The sequence below is a fragment of the Rhineura floridana genome, chromosome 4 (assembly GCF_030035675.1).
Source record: "Rhineura floridana isolate rRhiFlo1 chromosome 4, rRhiFlo1.hap2, whole genome shotgun sequence".
Lineage (NCBI taxonomy): Eukaryota > Metazoa > Chordata > Lepidosauria > Squamata > Rhineuridae > Rhineura > Rhineura floridana.
Genome location: NC_084483.1, coordinates 136,869,593 through 136,891,322, shown reverse-complemented (window position 1 = coordinate 136,891,322; position 21,730 = coordinate 136,869,593). Strand labels below are relative to the sequence as shown.

General features: G+C 40.8%; 1 protein-coding gene across 6 annotated transcripts in view; it reads left to right on the top strand.

The window, feature by feature from the left end:
• Window positions 1-21,730, top strand: part of LYST (lysosomal trafficking regulator) — a 160,745-nt gene that overhangs the window by 68,431 nt on the left and 70,584 nt on the right. For all 6 annotated transcript variants that reach the window (XM_061624550.1, XM_061624547.1, XM_061624549.1 and 3 more), the window contains 10 exons: window positions 95-340; window positions 2,969-3,142; window positions 5,284-5,433; window positions 7,442-7,579; window positions 8,854-9,052; window positions 10,397-10,528; window positions 12,975-13,611; window positions 14,603-14,780; window positions 18,985-19,154; window positions 21,432-21,662. In XM_061624550.1, the coding sequence (XP_061480534.1) occupies window positions 95-340; window positions 2,969-3,142; window positions 5,284-5,433; window positions 7,442-7,579; window positions 8,854-9,052; window positions 10,397-10,528; window positions 12,975-13,611; window positions 14,603-14,780; window positions 18,985-19,154; window positions 21,432-21,662 (2,255 nt within the window). The remainder of the gene's footprint in view (window positions 1-94; window positions 341-2,968; window positions 3,143-5,283; window positions 5,434-7,441; window positions 7,580-8,853; window positions 9,053-10,396; window positions 10,529-12,974; window positions 13,612-14,602; window positions 14,781-18,984; window positions 19,155-21,431; window positions 21,663-21,730) is intronic.

The following is a 21,730-nucleotide window of genomic DNA, read 5'->3' as shown; positions in this document are numbered from 1 at the left end:
AAACGGCTATGCTGCCCACCACATCAGATGCTTAAAAGAAAAGTGAGAATTGAATATAAACCACAAGCTTGTTAACTGTTGTCTTGTGTTTCAGGAAAGCCTGGCTGTTGTTTATACCACTTGCTGCCCTGGTCACTATACAATCTATGAGCCAGTAATCAGACTTAAAGGTCAAACAAAAACTGTTCCTTCCCAACGACCTTTCAGTTCAAAAGAAGTGCAAAGCAATTTACTAGATCCTCATTACTTGAAAATGCTACAGCCTGCTGAATACAAAGGTCTTCAGGGCATACTGCATGAGATTGGCGGAAGTGGGTCGTTTGTTTTCCTTTTTGCCAGGGTAAGATGCTGAAAAATTACTTCACCTATCAGGATGTTTGTTACGACAGATGTTCAGGTCTTTTGGTTGCTAGTAGCTGGGGAGGAATTAATATAAAGGAAACAGATACATTAAACATTGCCCACTTTAAGACAAGCAGCTCATAGTACTTCTGTCAAGAAAAATAAATTAAATATATAAAATATATAAAAATGCTGTAAATAAATAATGAATCATTGTTCTTCTGCTGTAAGCTTCAAGTGGAATTACAATGAGTTTTTCACACTGTCTGAGATATTGCACTGTGTGTGTGTGTACACTCTACTACATTACATCTACAGCAATGGGTGTGATATACTGGGTGGGAATGAGGGTGGTAAAGGTACAGTTCACCTGCAGTTTACCTGTGAGGTCATTTAAAAAAAAATCTCAGCAATTCTTTTAGCACTAATTGAATAATTGATATTTAAGTTCTTATTTATTTAAGGGTGATTGTCCAGTACTACCCATAATGAAATCCAACCCCACCAGTGTTCCAAATTTATTTTGGTTTAATTAGAAGTATTTCAAGGGGGGTGAGGAAGAGCAACATTACTAAAATGGAGTTGACTGGAAAGACAGCAGGGGTTTATTTTTTGAAAATCATTTTAAAAATTAGTATTATGCCCTAGCACTCTTAAGAGTACCATTTCACTAAGATTTTGATATAAAAATATTATATCCAGAAAAGTATCTTAGCGCTTATTAGAACATTGGTTAACAAAACAAAATGGTGGATGTATTCTGTGCAATGATGTATCAGTTGAATGCAGATTCAAAAGATGATAATGCATCACTGCATCCACCAAAACCTTGCCCCTTTAAAAGGATGGAAGAGTATCTCGCAGGTCATGTACATCTGCGGAGAGTATGTATTCTTCTTTAAAAAACAAAGTAATACTTTTTGTGGTCATAGGAAGCTTCCTTATACAGAGTCAGGTTATTGGCCCATCTAGCTCACTGTCTGGCAATGGCTATCCAAGGTTTCAGACAGGGGTCGCTCCCAGCCCTACTGGGATATGCCGGGAACTGAGTCTGGGACATTTTGCTTTCAAAGCAAATGTTCTATCACTGATCTATGGCTCTTTTCAGTCTGAGAAGAATAGGAGGACAATGGCTGGATGACAGCTTTGTATGGAGGCCTCATAAAAAAGAGTGAACTGAGCATCTTAATTCCACAGCATGGAATCCCTCATAGAACTGGAGAAAGAAAAAGTCCAAAAAGGGAGCTGGGGTTGCACAATGGCTAAGGGTCCAGTCCGAGCCCATTTGTGCCAGGCTGGGGGTGTGTGTGCAGAGAAGGTTGGATGGAATGGAGGTGTCCCTCTGCCCAGCCAAGCTGGCATCTGCTGACACCCAACTACCCACTTCATCTGCTGAATGTGTGGGTAGAATTGCAGCTGGTGAGATCCCTGCCAGCAGCAGCCAATGGAAAGCCACAAAATAGGGTGCTTCAGGGTATGGGGAAAGGCTGAGCCCATTGGATCCTAAGTTGGCCTTTCCTCATCACATGATACCTTAGGACCAATTGGTGTGCCAGTTCCAGGCTGGTGTAGGAATTTACCTGTGTGTGCAGCAGGCCAGTAGGTGTGGCAGTGGCACCCCACTCTTGTGAAGCCCACCCAGGCAGCAGTTGGGGTTTGGATTTAGTCCTTAAGATGTTGACCTACAAATTCAGGAGTACTTGTTTAAAATCTCTTTAAATAACACGTAGGGTAGATATATATTTACTGTTGTGCCAGTGCGTCTCCACCTGTCTCCTGAAAATAGGGGTACTTGGTGCTAGTCAAATTTCACCCCTTTTTACTCTAAAACCTGGTCAGATCAGCTCCAGTGGTGGTGGGTTTTTAGCTTCAGGCAGATTTTGCAACAATTGGTAGATCAACCTGTTTGTCTTCCAGGTGTGGCCAGTGGAAACTGTTTGCTGTAGGCTCAGGGAGAGAGAAAGTGATTGCCCCAATACTTTGCTGTGGGTGGTCTGGAAAGGTCTGAAGTCAGCAGTAGGGAAGGAAGTTATGTCCAGCTGAGGGCAGAGTCACTTCAAAACGCTCCCAGAAAAGCCATTCTCATTGCTTTTGAAGGAACAAGTGTGCCCACAACCTTAGTATCATTCAGTGGTGTCACAATGTTTACGCAATGAATTTGCACACATGCAACAGGGCTTCCCCCTTCCCTTTCCCCTTGCAGCCCCCCTCATGGCCCAAAATCTGTCTTGTAGAATTGAGGGAACCTCCGGCACACATTTTGGAGTGTAGGGGGCTGCGGAGGGGAAACAAGAAGGGAAGGTTCCATCATGTCTGCTAGTGCAAAGTTGGATAGATCCTAGTTGGTTTGCAGAACTCTTGAAATACTTTAAACACTCTAAAGAGCTGCATACTTATTAATTTATGTCCAGTACCTTGTTTCAAGACAGAGTTGCACATGTTCTAGTCTTCCCTTGCAAATTAAGCCATGCAGTATAGGCCACAAATGTGCAACCAGTAGAGATAAAGTGCTTGTAGATGAAATTCCTGGTAATAAGGTTTACCATGTGTTGTAGGGTAAGTAATAATAAGTTTAACTCTGTTGAACATGCTTTATTACTTTATTAACGTGTTGGTTTATTTTTAGGTTGTAGAAATCAGCAACTGTGAAGAAACTCAAGCTTTAGCTCTGAAAGTTATCCTTGCCTTAACAAAACACAATCAGCAGAGAATACATGAGTTAAAAAATTGCAATGGGTATTCAATGATTCATCAGGTGTTGGTAAAGCCCAAGTGTATTGTTGGATTTCACATTTTGCAGGTAAGGTGCTCTGCTGACATCTTCTCTTTTCATTGGGAAAATGATTAATCTAGTTTTCAGAGTCCATGTTAACTCCTAATTCACCCCTTTCTCAGCACTAGAGGCAGATAAAAATTTAAAACAAAGATCTTCATAGCCTATATGCACTATACATAACAAGCCTATAGCAGGTTAAAGAAAAACTGCTTGGGAATTTTACAATGATTTATAGCTGATCATGGCCTGCATGGGTGAAATACAGCTTCAGTTAGTTTGGTCCTTCCTGTATGGCTTGGGTAGGGAATGTGTAGCACTCTAGATTTATTTTTGTAGTTTTTTATTTTAATAACCAGTAAACATAAAATAGAACAAAAGCTGGGTGTTGCAATTGATCTAAAACAAGATCAGTGAAAGGGAAGTTCCATGTCTTACAACTCAATATAATGTACCCCAATATAATATGCCAACCACCAACCCCCTCTCTTAGGCTCCCCCCCGCCCCCTGGGATAACATAGAATTAATCAATATCATCTACAGAAAAAAAGAGAAAGACAAGCTGCTTAAGTCAACCATATATGCTTTGCTGCTGCTGACAATGTCCATATAAATCTCATGTGCCAAAGCATATTCAATGAATCTCAACCATGTGGCACTGAAACTCTCTGCTTTTTTTTCCAGTCACTGTGGCCCTCTAGATGATGACGGACTCCATCTCCCATCAGCCCTGACCGTTGGCCATGCCATAGGTTCCTCATCCCTGCTCTATGCCTTTGGGCCAGTTTGAGATGTAGTCCTTATATGCCAGGGGTGGGAACCTCCTGCCCACGGGCCAATCTTGGCCAGTCAGAGGATCCAGTTTGGCCCACGAGGCCATTTTCCCCAAACCTCGCCAAACCTGCCCATCAGCTGTTGCCACTTGTGACATCAGCTAAGGGCAGGAGGACAGGGTTAAATCCTGCATTGGCTACACTTGTTGGTTCCCAGCACCAGCTGATGACTGGGGGTTAAATTTGCTCAATTCAAGGAGCGGGGATTGGCTACCTGAATGCCCTCAAGGGCTCAAACAGGAATGTGGGGCTATCTGAGATCCCTTTGCAAATAGTAAAAGGGTTTTCAAAGAGCACTGAAGTCCCAACAGTTGGGACTAGAAAATGTAACATCACCTGACATCATAGTGACATCATGTCATTGACAGGTGAGTGACCCTGCCTACCTATCAAATTCAGCTCACCAGCCGGCGGGGAGCTAACAATGTGGGTCTGCCAGCCAGGAAAGTTTCTGCACCCCTTTTATATACATCTCAAACCATTTTTCTCTCTGTGAAATGTGCTTCTAATAGCTTTTGCATTCCATTTTTTTATCCTGTTCATTGATCTCCTTTAAACACTTTCTACTTAACATCTTTGAAACTATAGGTTGGATTGGGGAATCTTTGGTCCTCTCGATGTTGTTGGATTCCAACACCAATCAGCCCAAGTCAGTGTGGTCAATGGTTAGAGATGATACGACTTGTGTCAGCAACATCTGGAGGACCAAAGGTTCTCCATCCCTGCTATAAATCATTGTCACTCTAATAGACTTAATCCTGTGACTGAAGTTCAAAAATTGTAGAAGTCAAGGGAAACATTTGTGTAGAAGCAGAGAATAAAGTGTTCAATCCTCTACAAAGTGTAGTACATACATTTACTTAGGAGTAAGCCTCACTGATTGCAGTGGGACTTAACAGTGCAATCCTATGCAAGTTTACTCAGAAGTGAACTTCTGTTTTCTTCAGAAAAAGTAATATTGTTGGAAACTTATTTTTAATTTTAACAAATTAATGGTGATCTTTTAAAATGTAAAATGTAAACATGAATAAGTAGAAATGTTCAGAATGCTATTTTTTCTGGAGTGCTTTGAACTACCACTGGTCAATAATAAGACAAGTAGAATGAATAATCATAGCCAAGTTACTTGGAGTTAAGATTCATTACTTGGAGTTAAAACTCATTATGAACAAATGGGCAACTATAGCTAAGTGTCCAGTTTTTATGGAGCTTGCTTGCCTTGGAAAGAGGTTCAGAAGTGGTATGAACAAGTAGTGGTATTGGGCACACGCAAGATGTGGGATGCATTGTTATGGTTGTTTTCCATACTAAATGTTTTTATTATTCTTTGAAAGACTCTACTTGCAGGATGCTGCACTGAGAAGATGATTCATCAAAATGAGAATGGCCAATTCATACTTGATGCAGAGTCTAGAGCAGTAATTCAAGATGTCAGATTGTTGGAAGAGCTGCTACTTGATTGGAAGATATGGTGTAAAGCCCAGGTGATTTGCACTGATCAGAAAATGACTGGTCTACAACTAAATCAGAGTTAAAATGTTGCTGTTCCTAGAATTAAAAAATCTCTTTTTTCATCTAGAAAATCTGAACTGGTTTCCAAGTTAGGGCCTAACTACATGTTATGTTAATAGCTTTATTAGCAATCATGTTGTGATTTAAAAAAATTAAAAATCAGGTGCAGAGGTGCTGGGGTGCAATTGTCTTCAGAGATGCAGCAGATGGGGAGGGAAGGTTTTAAGCCTTCCTTTCCCAGCAGTGGTATCAGTAAAAACCACAGCCCTGTGTGGCAATTACTATTAGAAAAAAAAGGTCATTGGTGATGCATACTGCTCTTACCAGGAATTAACTATGTATACAGGTGGGTCTGGACCACTTGATGCCTTGTTAGGAGTTTGCAAGCTGAGCATCTGGGAAATAGAGGCATAGTGATTCATCCCATCACTTAAAGAATGATTGCAACCTATGTAAATGTGATAGAGAGTTATCCTTCATTTTGCTTCTCCACTAGCAGTGGTCAGTGGTAAAAAGTGGTAGGCCTACTCCAGAGTAGCCAGCAGAGTTACTCCAGCTCCCATAATCCTTGACCATACTACCTGGGGCTGATGGGAATTCAAGTCCAATAACATCTTAAGGGTACCACATTGGCTATCCCTGGCCTATTCCTTCCTAGTGTGTGGAGCCTCTGTAGGGAGGGGTCTACACATAATTTATTACCATTTTTCCTTGTGCAACCATGGAAAATGCATCTATCCTGTACTTTTGCTTTGTCTTCACCAACTGATACGCATTTTCAGGTTAGCCAAATATTTTCCTCTTTATAAAGTAAGGATTTGTTTTTAGATCTTTAAATAATTAATGCAGAGTCTACAACCTTTTGGGACCTGAGGGCACATTTGAAAATCTAACAAACATTGTGGGCACCACATAATACTCTTTTTACACAAGAAAAAACTGGCAATGCTCAGAACTTCCTCCAAAGCAGACAGAACACCTACACATCCTAAAACACTGTTCCTAGCAAAACAAAAACAGCCCTTCATTTTTAAGAAAAAATGTGGAGGGACATGGTGCTTTGAGGACACCACATTGGTAACTCCAGAATTAATACCAGTATAAGCAGCTCAATAGTGGTAACTTGGCCTCCCTTTTCGCCGCAAGCTTTTCCCCTACTGTATGTGATCAAATTTTCACAGAAGTGTTGAAACAAATGGATATTGGTTGTGGAACCTGTGGCCCCTCCAGATGTGGTTGGACTACAACTCTCATCTTCTTGACCATTTGCTAAGTTTGCTAGGGCTGATGGGAGTTGTAGTCCAACCACATCTGGAGGGCCACAGGTTCCACATCCCTAGGCTGCATAAAAGATTTCATTGCTATACCAGGAGCAATACGTCTCTAATCAAGGATTTTAAGAACACCTCAGAGAAGACAAGCATTGGAGAGGCCTACATAATATCTCATCCCTACTTTGTGAAGACAACTGGGACAGGAAGCAATATATATATTTTTCACATGTTCCTGTGTTTATTTCCTGAAGCACAAAAAAATACACACACAAAATCCAACAAAAAACCCTTCTGAATAATCTTAGTAATTCTTATTAGTTACTGCAAAGGTTTGACCCCAGAAGCCTCAACTAGATTGATGGGAGTATATACAAATTTCTGCTTAATGGTTTTCAGGACTGAATTTAGGTCCAAATGTTGAAACAATGTTAATAGTACATTAGACTGAACCCTAGAAAATTATGTTGCTGCTATTTAGATGTAAAATATCTGCACGCATTGTGATTGCTGTTTTGTGGAGTGCGTTGGATGATTTTACTTGACATCCAACTAAGAATGGGGAATCTTGTTTTCTGAGCTTTTGAGTTGTCTTGTTGGCCACAGTTTTTTTATTCTACCAGCATTGTCCTTTTTTTAATGGCAACTTTCTTCTAAATTCATTGTGATTTTTTGGGTGCTAAGCCTGTTGCTGTTTCTGTTTTTGCAGTCAGGTGTTTGGGAAACACTCTTATCAGCTCTAGAAGTCCTTATCCATGATAGTCATTGGCAACAGATGTTTAACATTAAGCAACTTCTCAAAGCTCAAGTTGTGCATCACTTCTTACTGACATGCCAGGTTCTGCAGGTACTGCATGATAACCTTTGTTTTGAATATAGCAGGGCTTTGTCTTTTATAAGAATGAACATGATGTTTCACAGCATTTGATTTCTCCCAGTCTCATGCTCCCCCACTCTTTCCAGCCCTATCTATAAAGATATTACAAATATCTTTATAAATAATAAACATGAACATAAAAATAAACAGAAATGAAGGTCATCCTACGTTACAAATCCCATTGATTCTGCCAACTGAATTGTGATGTGATTTTGAGTTAGATTGGCAAATGCTGTAAGCCCTCTTTTCATGTTGTCCCACCACAGCTGTATAGAAACAGGTTATGGGGTTGTACCTTTAGTCCCATCGTGTTATCAGGTGGGTCCTGCTGGTGCTCCCACGTTGTAGTTTAACTTCTGCAGCAGTTGAGCCTTTTCTGCTTGTAGAGGCTTCATGTGCTACTTAGAGCCCTGATCTTCCAGGGTTCTTAATTATTTGGGGAGCCTCCATGAGTAGAAAAAGTCTCATGCTACAGAAGTTACACTAGCACATGGGAAAGACAGCACAAGCCATGCAGTGATGGGGAATGGAGCTAGAGGCATGGTGCCATAGCCCTTTTCTACTCACGTTGCACCTTCATAACTGTAATGCCTGAATAGGGATAGAGATGGTATTGTATCGCTAATGGCTCTGTACCACAAAAGCATGTGAGAAGAAGCAATCTTCATAGAACTTCTAACTTTTCATTTCTATAGGTCCTTCATGCCTCATTGAAATCTGCTCCACGGATGGCCACTGAAATGCTGATGATATCTATATCTGAGATAGTATAGGTGCATGAAATTAGGTCTCAAAATGGCTTGATACCAAGTTTTCATTTGATCAGGGAAAAAAAGTGTTTAGGATGGAGCTCAGCGCTGCAACAGTGTTGCAAGCTATAATGTCAGTGTTTTCAGGACTACTCTTGTGGCATTGTCAATTCATACTGAATCTTAAGTGTTCCTAGTGTATATATTTGTTTAAATGCTAGATTTTAAAGGGGACAGTGAATCTAATTTAATTTCATATTTTGAAATATATAAAATATTGCCAGTAGAGATTTCTAATTTTTTTCCCTAGGAAAAGGTTGTAAATAGCATTTTTGTAATATTGAAACATCCCCTGTTCCAGTCCCAGAAGGATGAGTAGCAGGTAAAGCTAAGAATACAGGTTCATCAGATATATACCCTTGAACAGTACACAGAATGAAACGGTAATTTTGTAGGAGTCTATTTCAGTTACTTACCTCTACATTTCTCTCTTAGGAGCACAAAGAAGAACATTTCACGTCTATGCCTACAGAAGTTTGCACATCATTTGTGAAAATAATTGAAGAAGTGCTGGGTTCTCCCCCAGATCTAGAATTGATGACACTGATCTTCAATTTCCTCTTAGCAGTTCACCCTCCTACTAATACATATGTTTGTCACAATCCCAGAGACTTCTACTTTTCCCTGCACATAGGTAGATAAAGTATTTTGTTTGACCTGAATCAGAAAATAAGAAACTTAATGCTATAGAATCATAGCAACTAATCTTTATTTCCTCCCATAGTTTTATAACTTCTGCTCTTGATTTGTTCCCTGCAAACTCTCTTGTTATATTCAAACTTGCATCCTGCTTGGCTTATGCTGACTGTTTAGTCTCTCAGTCCTGTTGCATTGAATTCAGAACTGATGCTTAACGTATTTGACAAGCATTAGGAAACTGTAAAAAGCTTAAGCCTACAAAACAAACACCTGATTTTAGAAATGTGGGATCTGAGGCCTGAAAAAGAGTGACTTATTCAAAACTGCACTTTGCTGTGGAACCTTGGAGACTAGCTCTGGCATACTGTTTCACAAACAAGGTTGTACTTCACCGGCATCTTTCCTATAGAACGATTGTTTTCTTATGATGATTTGATTGTTCTGTTTTATGTGTGGCTGCTTAGAAATGTGAATGATTAAGAGGTATATAAATGTGTTAAATAAAATAAGATAAATAAAAATTAATGTTATCTTTAGGCCTAGTTCATATGTGTTGAAATCCCCCATGAAGAGTGGTCCTGTTGCTGTAGCCTCGTGTGGAAGAGAGTAATGCATAAGCTAATAGAACCACATAGCTTCTTGAAGGGTCTTTGTGTGAGGACACTTTTTTGCACTCTCATGCTTGTGAATTATCATTGCTGCATGTTCTCATCAGTTCATATGTTAGTTCTTCCATGTAACTTATGTTACATAGCAAAAGCACTCCTGTGCTCTCTAATCTTGAAGCCCTGTGTTCACTGGAACTGCTGAAGCTTCCTAATTCACTTAAAAGGCGGAGCTAAATTTCCTCACCCCACCCCTTTGCAAGTGGGAATGGTTGTAGCTATAGAAATGCTTCTAAGGGAGGAGTGTTCACCAAGACTCCTGTATCTCTTAAGGATTGCAGGATTAGAATGCTTAAATTCTTTGCTGCTATTATAAGATGACATAGCTGGGCATGTTTACTCAGAAGTACCATTGAACTCAGTGGCTTACTTCCTAGTGTTTTTAGGATTATAGCCCAAAGCTCTTGACTGCATGAACAGACCCTGAAGAATCAATTCTGTACACACATAGGTAGTATCATTGGGCTCAGTAGGGCACACTTCTGTGTAAATATGCATAGGATTGCATTGCATGTTCGTTGACTCCCTCTAATAGGAGGGCTCTAATGGATCACATTACTGCCTAAGGGTTAGCAACAAGCATAATTCATTGTTTCCACATATGTGTGTTAAATTGTGTGCAGGGAGAGAAATCTTCTGAAATGTTAACTTACCTTGTTTGCTTTTTTTCTTAGATGGCAACATTTTTCAAGAGAAGGTTCAATCAATCCTGTATTTGAGAAATTCCAGCAGTGGTGGAAAGTCTATTGACAGTCCAGCACTGGCAATTACAAATCCAACTGGATTTTCTGCTGTTTGTCAAGAAAGTAAGTAATTGACACAAAATCTGAAGTTCCCAGGGTATAGAGAAGTGAGAACTGCAGCGCAGAAACTTAAAGGGAGAAATGCAAACTGTCTAGGATGGCATATGCAACTGTGATGGTGAAGCAGGTACACTGTTCCTGGCTCACTTTAGGAAAGAAGGGTGAACACTGCAAGTTCTTCACTACTGCAGGTGACATTGCCTAATGGTATGTGAATCTAGTCTTGGCAGAAGCAGTGGCTTGTTATTTCTGACACCAGATGGAACTAGGAATAGCCGATAAGAGGTGTAGTAACTTCTAACATTAATCCAGGTGCATCTGATATTTTATCCCTGTAAGGACTAGATTAAATTGAAAGCAGGGTTGTGAATGAGGTATGTGCATGCCTGAATGAATAGGACAGCTTTTCCCAACTAGTGGGCCACCAGATGTTGTTGGACCACAACTCCCATCAGCCTCAGCCAGCATTGCCAATGGTCAGGAAAGATGGGAATTGTGGTCCAACAACATCTGGTGGCCCACTAGTTGGGAAAGGCTGGAATAGGAAGTATGCATATGAAATTTAGAAAATCTTTCTCTTCTCCTGTTGAAATTTCAACTACCTAAATATGCTGTGTCCAAGACCAGCACAGTACTGGAACATTTTGTAATTAGCACTTCTGAAATATTTCTTACAAGTCTTGGTGTTGCTTGCCTAGTGTATTGACGCATGACTCAGAAGACATGTGTGACATCAGTTTTCCTTGGAGGCATGTTATGAAATTCTCTAATTGTATGAACACTTTGTTGCTAAACCAATTAACAGCCTATATTTAGCTGACATTAATTATAGTGCAGCAGGAAACGTTAGCAGGGAAGGGGTGCTTTCCAACAGCTTATCGCAGGTAAATGTTATGAAACATCATCCTTCCTATGTAAAGGCCCTGATTTATTATGCTTTAGAGCCTCTGATTTAGGGGCATACTACATGTTACAAACAATTGCTTGTAACTGACCTGTGACTTCCCATCTGCACCCAGGGTCCAAAATGCCTGTTATACCTGCATTTTGGACCCTGCTGGTGAAAAGCCACTTACGGATGTGTTTGTGCTGGAGAAACAGTTTCAGGAAAAGGGTAAGCATTCCCTTATCACAACCTCTTCTCTTCCCTACCTCTCCCCAACTGATCTCCTTTTTGAAAGCAGTGTTCAGATTCTGCTACACATGTTTGTATGCAGCTTCTCATTAGCCCCTTGACTGGAAGACTTGTGTGATAGCAGGCAAGCAAAAGAGCACAACACTGTGCATGCACATCTTGAAGCACACGTTGTTTCCGCACAACATATTTGGTTGATTATACCTGCACAAGTAAATATATTCAAACATTTTGTGGAACAGAGTGGGGGGGGGGAGAGGGAGAGGGAGGGAGAGAGGGAGAGAGAGACTCTGACTCTTTAGGAAGCAACTTCAAGTAAGGACCACCCTTTCCTTTCTCTAAGTGCTGGGATGGTCATGGCTTACGTGTTCTCCTGTTTTTTCTCTACAGGGAGCCAGCATGAGATTGGGGGCAAAACTGTTTCAGAAGTGCATATCTGTGTCCTTGTAGTCTAGTGGGTCTCAAACAGTAGTCTGTACAGTGGTGGGTTCTCCAACACTGGAGGCATTCAAGAAGCAGCTGGACAGACACCATTTGGATATGCTTTAATTTGGATTTCTGCACTGAGCAGGGGGTTGGGCTTGACAGCCTTATAGGCCCCTTCCATCTCTACTATTCTATGAAGTTAGGGTCATGAATTCCAGTGGGTCTGCTCTGAGTAGGACTTAGTTGAATATGACCCACTGACTGATAACTTAATATTCAAGGTCTTCTAGTCTTAAGTCCTTGTATCTAAAATCTTTCTCAGTTGCTTCTCTAAACGTCTCCCTTTGTTGCTGAATCTTTCAATGCACCAGAATCTGCCTGTTCTTTCTCTTTGAATGTTGGTATCATTGGAAGTGCTTTGCTAGAAGTGCTTGCATATTTCCTATTCTGAAGCAAGACGTGTTAACTGATGGGTGTTCTTTTTTTCGGCCTTGTAATATCTACTAAACAATAGCACTAGCCTCCGTTTGCAGAGGAGAAGCAGTAGTTGGGCAAGGCTGAGGCAGAACATGTCACTCCTCCTAGTACGAGGCAGTCCAGTTTGGTTTAGTTACCATGTTCTTTTCAGTTAAGTTACGTGGGGAAGTGCTGGTGAAGTTTCTTCTCTAAGGTGGTGTTAAGGAATTCATTGTTGACAAAGAAGACAGCAAAGATGAAGGAGTGTATGTGACACAAACAATGGACACAGAATGGTCTTATATATTTTCCAGAGGTACTTTGCAAATTTTGAGCTAAAACAGTAAAACTAGGTGTGTTAGTTTCATAATCTTTTTCTTATGGAATGATTTTAAGAAATGAGAAAAGCATTTGCGACATTTGTTTTCTCAGGAAATGATTCTTCTGAAGTAAGCGAACTGCAGACTACAATTCCTCAGGCACCCGAGCGGCGTTGTAAAAGTCTACCAACATCTCCCGCTTCCTCGCCAAAAGTGCATCGAAAAGGGTTCTGTGGACATGTGGGCAGGAGTGTTGAGAGCTTGAATGTAGTTAGAGAGATTGACTCAGTTGAGCCACTGCATGAAAATAATTTTATAAAAAGGTCAGAGGTCTTTAAAAGGATGCAGGAGGAGCATTTAATCAGTAGTTGTGAGTCTGCAAAAACAGTTGTAGATGTGGAAGAGTTAGCTTCTACTGAGACATTTGATATTTCAAAGGAAGAGGAGAAAATGTTAGACAAGATATCCAAGAACCAAGAAACAAGCACAGGAATGAAATCTGGTGAAGATGGCACTGCTTCTGTATTGTCCCTGAGACGTCCTAACAATCTGAAGGGGTTATCTCCCTTTCAGAAAAGCCAAAGCAATTTTGCAGGTTTGGGATTAGCCTTTTCTGTTCATGGTGGATCCACTATTGGTCGTTGGCCAAGCCTGAATGATAAGTGTGTGCCTTTCGAAGACTGGGAACATCTTGCCTTTTCTTCATCTAGTGAACAGACTCCAATGAAATCTGAAAGCACTGCTGATAGGTATGTAGATGTAAGGGTTTAGTCGACAACCAGTGGTTTTCACAGTGTGCTTCTGTATTCTTTGAATTCTGTATGTTCATGCAGAATTCATTTTGCAAATACTGTGTCTTTTCTGAGCTTTGAGTGGTTGATTGCGTGGAGTAAAATTGTCTAAAAAAGTTATGTAAACCATCCACTAGAACAAGGATAGTTAACCTTTTTGGGCTGAGGGCTGCACAAACTAATGGTTAACTCTCTGGGGGCCACAAGGCAAATGGGTGTGGCCAAAGTGTAAAAGTAGGTTTGGCCAACTTTTTTTAAAGGACAAGTTTGAGGGGGTCTGGGGAGGTCACAAAAACCCTTTGGCGTCACAGAATTGCAGCAGGGAACGTACAAGAATAACCAGTAATGTTTTTTAAAAATACAATTGTTTTAAAATCTCATTCTTTTTTTCTTTTTTCTTAAAAAAAAACACTCTTGGGGGCTATGCTGTGTGTTTGCTACTCCTGCCTCTGTTTTCAATTTTATTTTTTTAAATAAATCTGCCACTTCATGGAGAAAAATATGATTTTTTAAAAAATCAGATACGCTCTGTAAGAATTTCTTCAATTGTAGTGGTACTTTCTGCAACCAGTTTCTCCAGTAACTGCAACAGAGCATATATGAGTCACAAGATACATTTTTCCATGTGATTACATGAAATGACTGTATGAACTTTTATTTTGGATAGGATTTGTGTTTAAGAGTTTTATACAAATAGTGGAGCTATTAACAGAAGCATCTAAGAACTATTAAAGTAAAGAGATTCCTTTCCTTCTGTTGGATGGAAGTAAGTCATTGTCCCTACGAAAAAGAGTGGTGCAACTGAGGCAGAAGTAAGAGGAAATGGCCTTTTGTCAGCTTATGATCCTCTTGCATTTCTGCCCCCACTCGGTCTGGTGATGGATGCAGTCTTCTACAACTATACAGCTATAGATGGCATCTTAGTAATAAACTTTCTTCTTTCCATCAGATCAACAGAAGACTGTCTTGTACTTGTATGCTGTGGTCTTTATCAACTCTTGCGCAGAGTCCTTTTAATCTTGCCAGATGTCATGCTTCAAGATGTGATGGACAAGCTTATTCAGCCAGATGTTCTCATAGTTCTTGTCAACCATCCATCTGCTCTCATACAACAAGGAGTAATTAAAGTAGGAAATACATACATATATGTGTGTATGTGTGCATGTAATATACACATTTACAGTCTGGTTAAGCCTTATAAACTACTACATGCGCCATAACCCAGGTTTTAACTAAGGGTCTCTCCCAAAGATCTTCCTCCCTTCCACCACCATAATACTAGAAATCGGAGACACCCAATGAAGTTGACTAGCTGTAAGTTTAGAACAGAAAAAAAGTATTTTTGTCTCATAATTTATAGAATGCATGAACCCAGTGAATGGCCTAGAAACACTTGATGATACACCATTATTATACATCTCTTCTATTCCCTGGATGGGAAACCACTAAAATCCCCATGCAAGAGTGAGAAATAAGTATAATATATTTAGAAAATATGAAATTCACTGCCAGAAAAAATGGCATGACTGCTACTTCAGATAGTTTTAGAAAAATAATTGTGCAATTTCATAGTGGATAAGTTCATCAGTCAGGATTAGCCGTGATAATTATTGCTAAGTGCTAAGGACAAGCAGGGGATGGCTATTAACTTCAGAGGTATCTGGCTGACCACTGTTATCAACAGAATGCTGGACTAGATGGATTTTAGTCTTTTCTAGCAAGACAGTTGTATTAATCAGTTGCTTTAAGATGCCTGCACTCCGTTAAAGTATTTTTGTTGGAGGAAATAACCTGTTTACTAGCATTTGGAAAAATCCAGCCCCCTACAGTCTCCCTCTCCCCCAAATTTGCTTGCTTCTTACAGTGGTCTGTGCACTCTGGATTGTGGGTACATAAGTATAATGGGCAGAGCTGTGCACATCTTCCCCACCATTTCCCTGTGCCATTGTGTGGCCTTTAAGAACAGAAACACTGGAGCATTGTGGCTATTCCTCCCTCCGTAGCAATTGCCTGCTATTGCCCAAATCTCTTCAGTTTTTAATCCTTTGTTCATATTTAGTTCTTTGGAAGCTGTATGCTGTCCTTGTTTAATCTGGAAATGCACATCCCCCCCCCCCCGAGTCAACAAATGAAAAAAGAGAGATGCTATCTTCCCTGCAGCAAGCCATTTTTTGTTGAGGCTGTGGGATTTCACAACACTGGGCTAGCACTATAAATAAAATGCAGTTTTCTCAGTTATTTGTGAAGGCCCTGAGGTCTTCGGTAGATATGACATTTACTACTACTAATAATAAAATAATAGAATTTTATTTATGAGTCGCCTATCTGGCCGAATTAACGGTCACTCTAGGTGACGTACATTTACATAGTAAAATACAATAAAAACCAATGAAAACCAAAACAATAATTAATATACCAGTATTAAAAGCAACCCACCCCAGAGATCCTGAACAGCCAGGTCTTCAAGGCCCGGCGGAAACCTATCAGGGAAAGGGCATGGCGAAGGTCAAAAGGAAGGGAATTCCAGAGGGTAGGGGCCACAATCGAAAATGCCCTCTCTCTGGTCCGTACCAGCCTCGCTATCTTAACTGGTGGGACCGAGAGAAGGTCTTGTGCGGCTGATCTCGTCAGCCGGCATAATTGTTGATGCTGGAGGCGCTCCTTCAGATAAACTGGGCCGAAACCGTATAGGGCTTTGAAGGTCAACACCAACACCTTGAATTGGGCCCGGTAAACAACTGGTAGCCAGTGTAGATCTACTAACACCGGAGTGATATGATCACGGTGACGGCTGTTCTTAATCAAACGTGCCGCCGCATTCTGTATCAGTTGTAATTTCCGGACCATTTTCAGGGGTAACCCCACGTAGAGCGCATTACAGTAGTCTAAGCGGGAGAAGACCAGGGCATGTATTACCCGTGGGAGCAGATGGGCAGGAAGGTAGGGTTGCAGTCTCCTTATCAGATGTAATTGATACCAAGCTGCCCGGCTCACTGCCGAGACCTGAGCCTCCATGGACAGCTGGGAGTCAAGAATGACCCCGAGGCTGCGGACCTGGTCTTTTAGGGGTAATTTTACCCCATTGAACACCAGGTCTATATCCCCCAACCTGCCCCTGTCTCCCACGAGCAACACCTCGGTCTTGTCGGGATTTAGTTTCAGCCTATTCCTTCCCATCCATTCACTTACGGATTCCAGGCACTTGAAATTGGTGCCAACTCTGGTGAGGACTTAAACGAGAGATAGAGCTGAGTGTCATCTGCATATTGGTGGCACCGCAGCCCAAATCTCCTGATGATGGCCGCCAGCGGCTTTACATAGATGTTGAATAGCATGGGGGAGAGGGTAGAGCCCTGTGGCACTCCACAATTGAGAGGCCAAGGGTCTGAAACCTCATCCCCCAATGCCACCCATTGGTGCCTGTCTGAGAGATAGGAACGGAGCCACCGTAAAACAGTGCCCCCTATTCCTAATCCCTCCAGGCGATCTAAAAGGATACCGTGGTCAACGGTATCGAAAGCCGCTGAGAGATCCAGGAGGACGAGGAAGGTGAATTCTCCCCTATCCAGCGCCCTCCTCATATCATCCACCAGGGCGACCAAGGCTGTTTCCGTTCCATGTCCCGTCCTGAAGCCTGATTGGAATGGATCTAAATAATCTGCTTCATCCAAGTGTGTCTGTAACTGTTTGGCCACCACTCGCTCAATCACCTTGCCCAGAAATGGTAAATTAGAGACTGGTCGGAAGTTATTCAACTCTTGGGGATCCAAGGAGGACTTTTTCAAGATGGGCTTTATGACTGCCTTCTTGAAGGCTAATGGCATTGCACCCTCTTCCAAGGATGCATTTACTATTGCCTTGATCCCTTCGCTCAGTCTCTCTTTGCAGCTCATAATGAGCCACGAGGGGCAAGGATCCAACAGACAGGTGGTTGGCTTCACAGTAGACAGCACCTTGTCCACTTCCTCAGAGCGAAGAGGCTGAAACCGATCCCACCGTACCGGAATGCAACTGGCCGGCTCTGGCTCACTTCCTGTATCCACGGCGCACGGAATCATGCTCTTCAGGCGCTCGATTTTATCGGCAAAGTGTTTAGCAAATGTGTCACAGGAGGCTTTAGAATGCTCCATGGGTTCCTGAACAACTGGACCGACCAGATTTCGGACCACTTGGAACAACCTCCTGGGACAGCACTCTGCGGACGCAATAGAGGCAGCAAAGAATTCCTTCTTTGTTGCCCTTGTTGCCACCTGGTAGGCAGCTATTGCTGCTCTAACCAGTGTCCGATCGTCTTCAGAGCAAGATTTCCGCCACCGGCGCTCTAGTCGTCTTACCTCCTGTCTCAGACCCTGGAGCCGTGGTGTATACCAGGGTGCTATCTGAGCTCTATTCAGGGGGAGAGGACGTTTCGGAGCCACCTGGTCTACTGCCCTAGTGATCTCCTTATTCCAGTCCATCACCAGGGTTTCGACCGGGCGGCCTTCAGCCAGCTCCAAATCTCCCAGCGCATTCAGGAATCCTTTAGGATCCATCAGGCGTCTGGGGCGGACCATCTGAATAGGTCCTTGTCCCCTGCGGAGGGTGTGTGGCATTGAGAGGTCCATATTCACCAGGTAGTGATCTAAGAATAGATTAGGGAACACACACTAAAGAGGTTAAACTGTTCTACCAATTATCATCTTCCTAATATTGCTTAAGAATAGATTTAAGGAATTATTGTTTTAAAAAGCTTTTACTTTGCATAGCTCTCATAATATACCTTCATAGAAATATACCAAAAATAATACCATACAGTAACCAATAAAAGCATTTAGAAATAGGAGCAGGCGAGTAACAGATTAGTAAATCAATAAAACATGGGGATATGTTAACGGTGAAAAGGTTGCTGTGTATCAACTTTTATATTGAATTATTTGTATATGTCTGTAGTCCTAGGATTATGTTCCTTAATGGATTAATTTTTTTCCTTTGAAATAAAACTCACAATGCCTTAGGAATTGTTTAGTGTATGGCAGCAGTGAAATCTTCTCTTTGCTTTTTACTGCCTTGCCCTGTGAGAAGAGAATAGTTTTTTTTAACTATTGGAATACAAATCAGTGTGGCCATAACAGGAAAGTTGTTACAGTAAACAGCCTATTTGGGGTGCTGTTTTTCGTGTGTGAGATGATGTGATTATAAGCATTTCTGTGAGGTATCTTATGAAAGTTAACTAGTGTTTGGAAGCTACTCACAGATGATGTATCAATAATAGTAGTATATACAAAACAATCATTTTTTTAAAAAGCTAAAATACATTAAAAACTTAAAATTATTATTATTTTCTTCCCATAGCTTTTGGACACGTATTTCAGCAGAGCAACCAGTGAACAAAAGGAGAGGTTCCTGAAGAATCGAGGTTTCTCTTTGTTAGCTAACCAGTTGTATCTTCACCAAGGCACTCAAGAACTTATGGAATGCTTTATGGAAATGTTGTTTGGTCGATCCGTTGGCCTTGATGAAGAGTAACTACTACTTTTTCCATCTCATTCTATAGATTAATTTATATTTAGCTGAACTAAAGTGTGGTCAGTGTGCTGTAGGAAAATATAAACTGCTTGCCAACTGCCTTCATCTTCCTGCAACCATCTGCAGAATAAATCCATTTAAGCTGTACACAGTTTTTTAAAACTCCAGTTCCACTACAGTTTCTCAAAGAAAAAAATTCATCTTTGTTTTGTGGCCTTTGAATACCATATATGCTCCTTTTTCTATATTGTGGGTTGTATTCAGCTAAATCATACTCTGAGTAGACCCATTGAAATGAGTAGACATGATTAGCTTATGTCCATTGATTTCAGCGGGTTTCCTCTGAGTATGACTTAGTTGGTGTGCTCTGCTTGGGGCATCATTGTTTCTCTTCTTCCCCTTTCTTGTATGACTGAATGTGCAAAATACAGTAACCTTGTGCTGGAGCTTTAAAAGAAGAGAAAAACCATTCTTCCTCCTAATGGCCTCTTCAGCCTAAAGCTAAATGGGGTGAAGGGAATGGAATTCCCTCTACTCCCCTATAATCAAATCCAATTGTTGTTATCCCTGTAAAATGAACATGGAAGCACTCCTAAACTCTGCTTCAAAACACAGATTCCATTTGGCTAATAGTGGCTAAACCCAATAATGAACCTGAAAAGACTGTTGGGAGGGAATTTCCATGCATGGGATTGGGGCAGATACACAGGAGAGGGAGTGGGGAATGATTCTGTGATGGTCTGCCCTGTTTCGTTTATCCTTTGGTAATGTTCAGTGTGATTCTAGTGATCAGGCCTGGGTTAGAAGCAACTGTTGGTGTAATACTGAAAGCCAAAGAATGCAGAGTTTAATGCCAAGCTAGTCATGAAATTAAATGTATGTAACCTGACATTTGTTCTCTAAAGCCACACTGCGGGATCAGGACTGTGATGTGTGTGGGGTATGGCTTTAATTCCTTCTCCCCTGTCATGCCACAGTCCCAGTGAAAATCACCTCTCTTAGCTGCTGTTAATCCCAGGAGGGAAGCGTCCATTTGGGATGGTTTTTATCAGGACTGTGACATGAGGGAGAAGAGGCTAAAACCATCCCCCCTCCCAATGTCTTGACCCTCCCCTGACCATCGTTACTATTTCAAAACCAAAACAACATACTTTAAGTGCTGACATGCATTTTATGTCATATGTGCTTTGGCCCATAATCAGACAAAATTGGTATCAAGACAGAAGTTCATTATGGTTTGATCTTTGAATGAATAGCTAACTGTAAAACTGTTGAATTTGTTCCTGTATTTATCCTGCCCCAAAGCAAGAATGTTTGCATCTACTAGGAAAGGATAGGAGGTGGTGTAGGTGTTTTTATTACATTAGCAATAAACATAAGATGGTGCTTGCAAAACAATTGCTGATTTAAATTTTTATCTTTCATTTTATGAAAGTGATTCTGCTTTCATTTCCACTTGAGAAATGCCAGGTAAAAAGTGGTGCATGATTTTTTCCTTCTTGTTGCTATTGGTTTAGCCAGTGGCATTTTCCCAAGTGATTTTGCACATAAAGTAGTTCTCAGTCATCCAACAACTTTGTGAGAGGTGATGCTTTTTACCTGGCTTTACCACCACCAATCCTATCAGGGAAAGAGAGGTCATACCAGAGTTATCTAGAGTGATGCAATAACATCTGATAATCTTAATCTAGCATATGGAAGGATCAGAAAACCAGGGCAGAGACCATTATGCCATACTTGACTTTTAAGGTGTTAAAAGAAAGCAGGAAAGATTTCCATCCCTAATCTAATTGTTCAATGGTTATCATTGCAGCATATCAAAGCCTCTGTTTGTGGCCAATATATTTTATTTATAGCAAAGATTTATCTTTCAAGTTCATTATGGTACCAGCTGCAGAATGATTTGTCACAGCCAATATGATGACTCAAAGGATTTTTACTCTGTGTACAAGTATGATTTTTTTCTGTACTGTAATACAAAAGCTGAATTGTATTTATTACCTCTTATGATTAAATCCCAGAACTTGCTAGGCTAGCAAATTAGTACTGAGGATAGTGCAGAGTGTCAGATTATGATACCTTTTAGGGCAAGAGGTTTGATTTCATCTACATACCTTGTTTATAATTGAACGAACTGCATAGGAATTTATTAATCCAAATTCCATTTTACTACCAATATCTTAACATAGAAATGGCATTACAGTGTGCACTGATTATTTTTGTTGTGTATTTAAAGTTGCATTGCAGATTGTGTTTATTTTATTTTTTTATAGCTTTGATTTAGAAGATGTGAAAAATGCGGGACTTTTTCAAAAGTGGTGTGTGATGCCTGTCCTGGGCCTTATAGAGAATTCCCTCTATGATAGCATCCTGCTACATAATTCCTTCTGTTTCCTGATGCAAATAATAAATTCATGTTCTAAAATGGCAGACTTGCTGCTAGATAATGGCTTGCTATATGCAGTGTGTAATACTTTAGCAGCTCTCAATGGATTAGAAGCCAAGTAAGTGGTGTATTAGTCTGTACTATTTTAGAATTGTTACAGTGTATTGATTATGCTAGTTCCGGTTT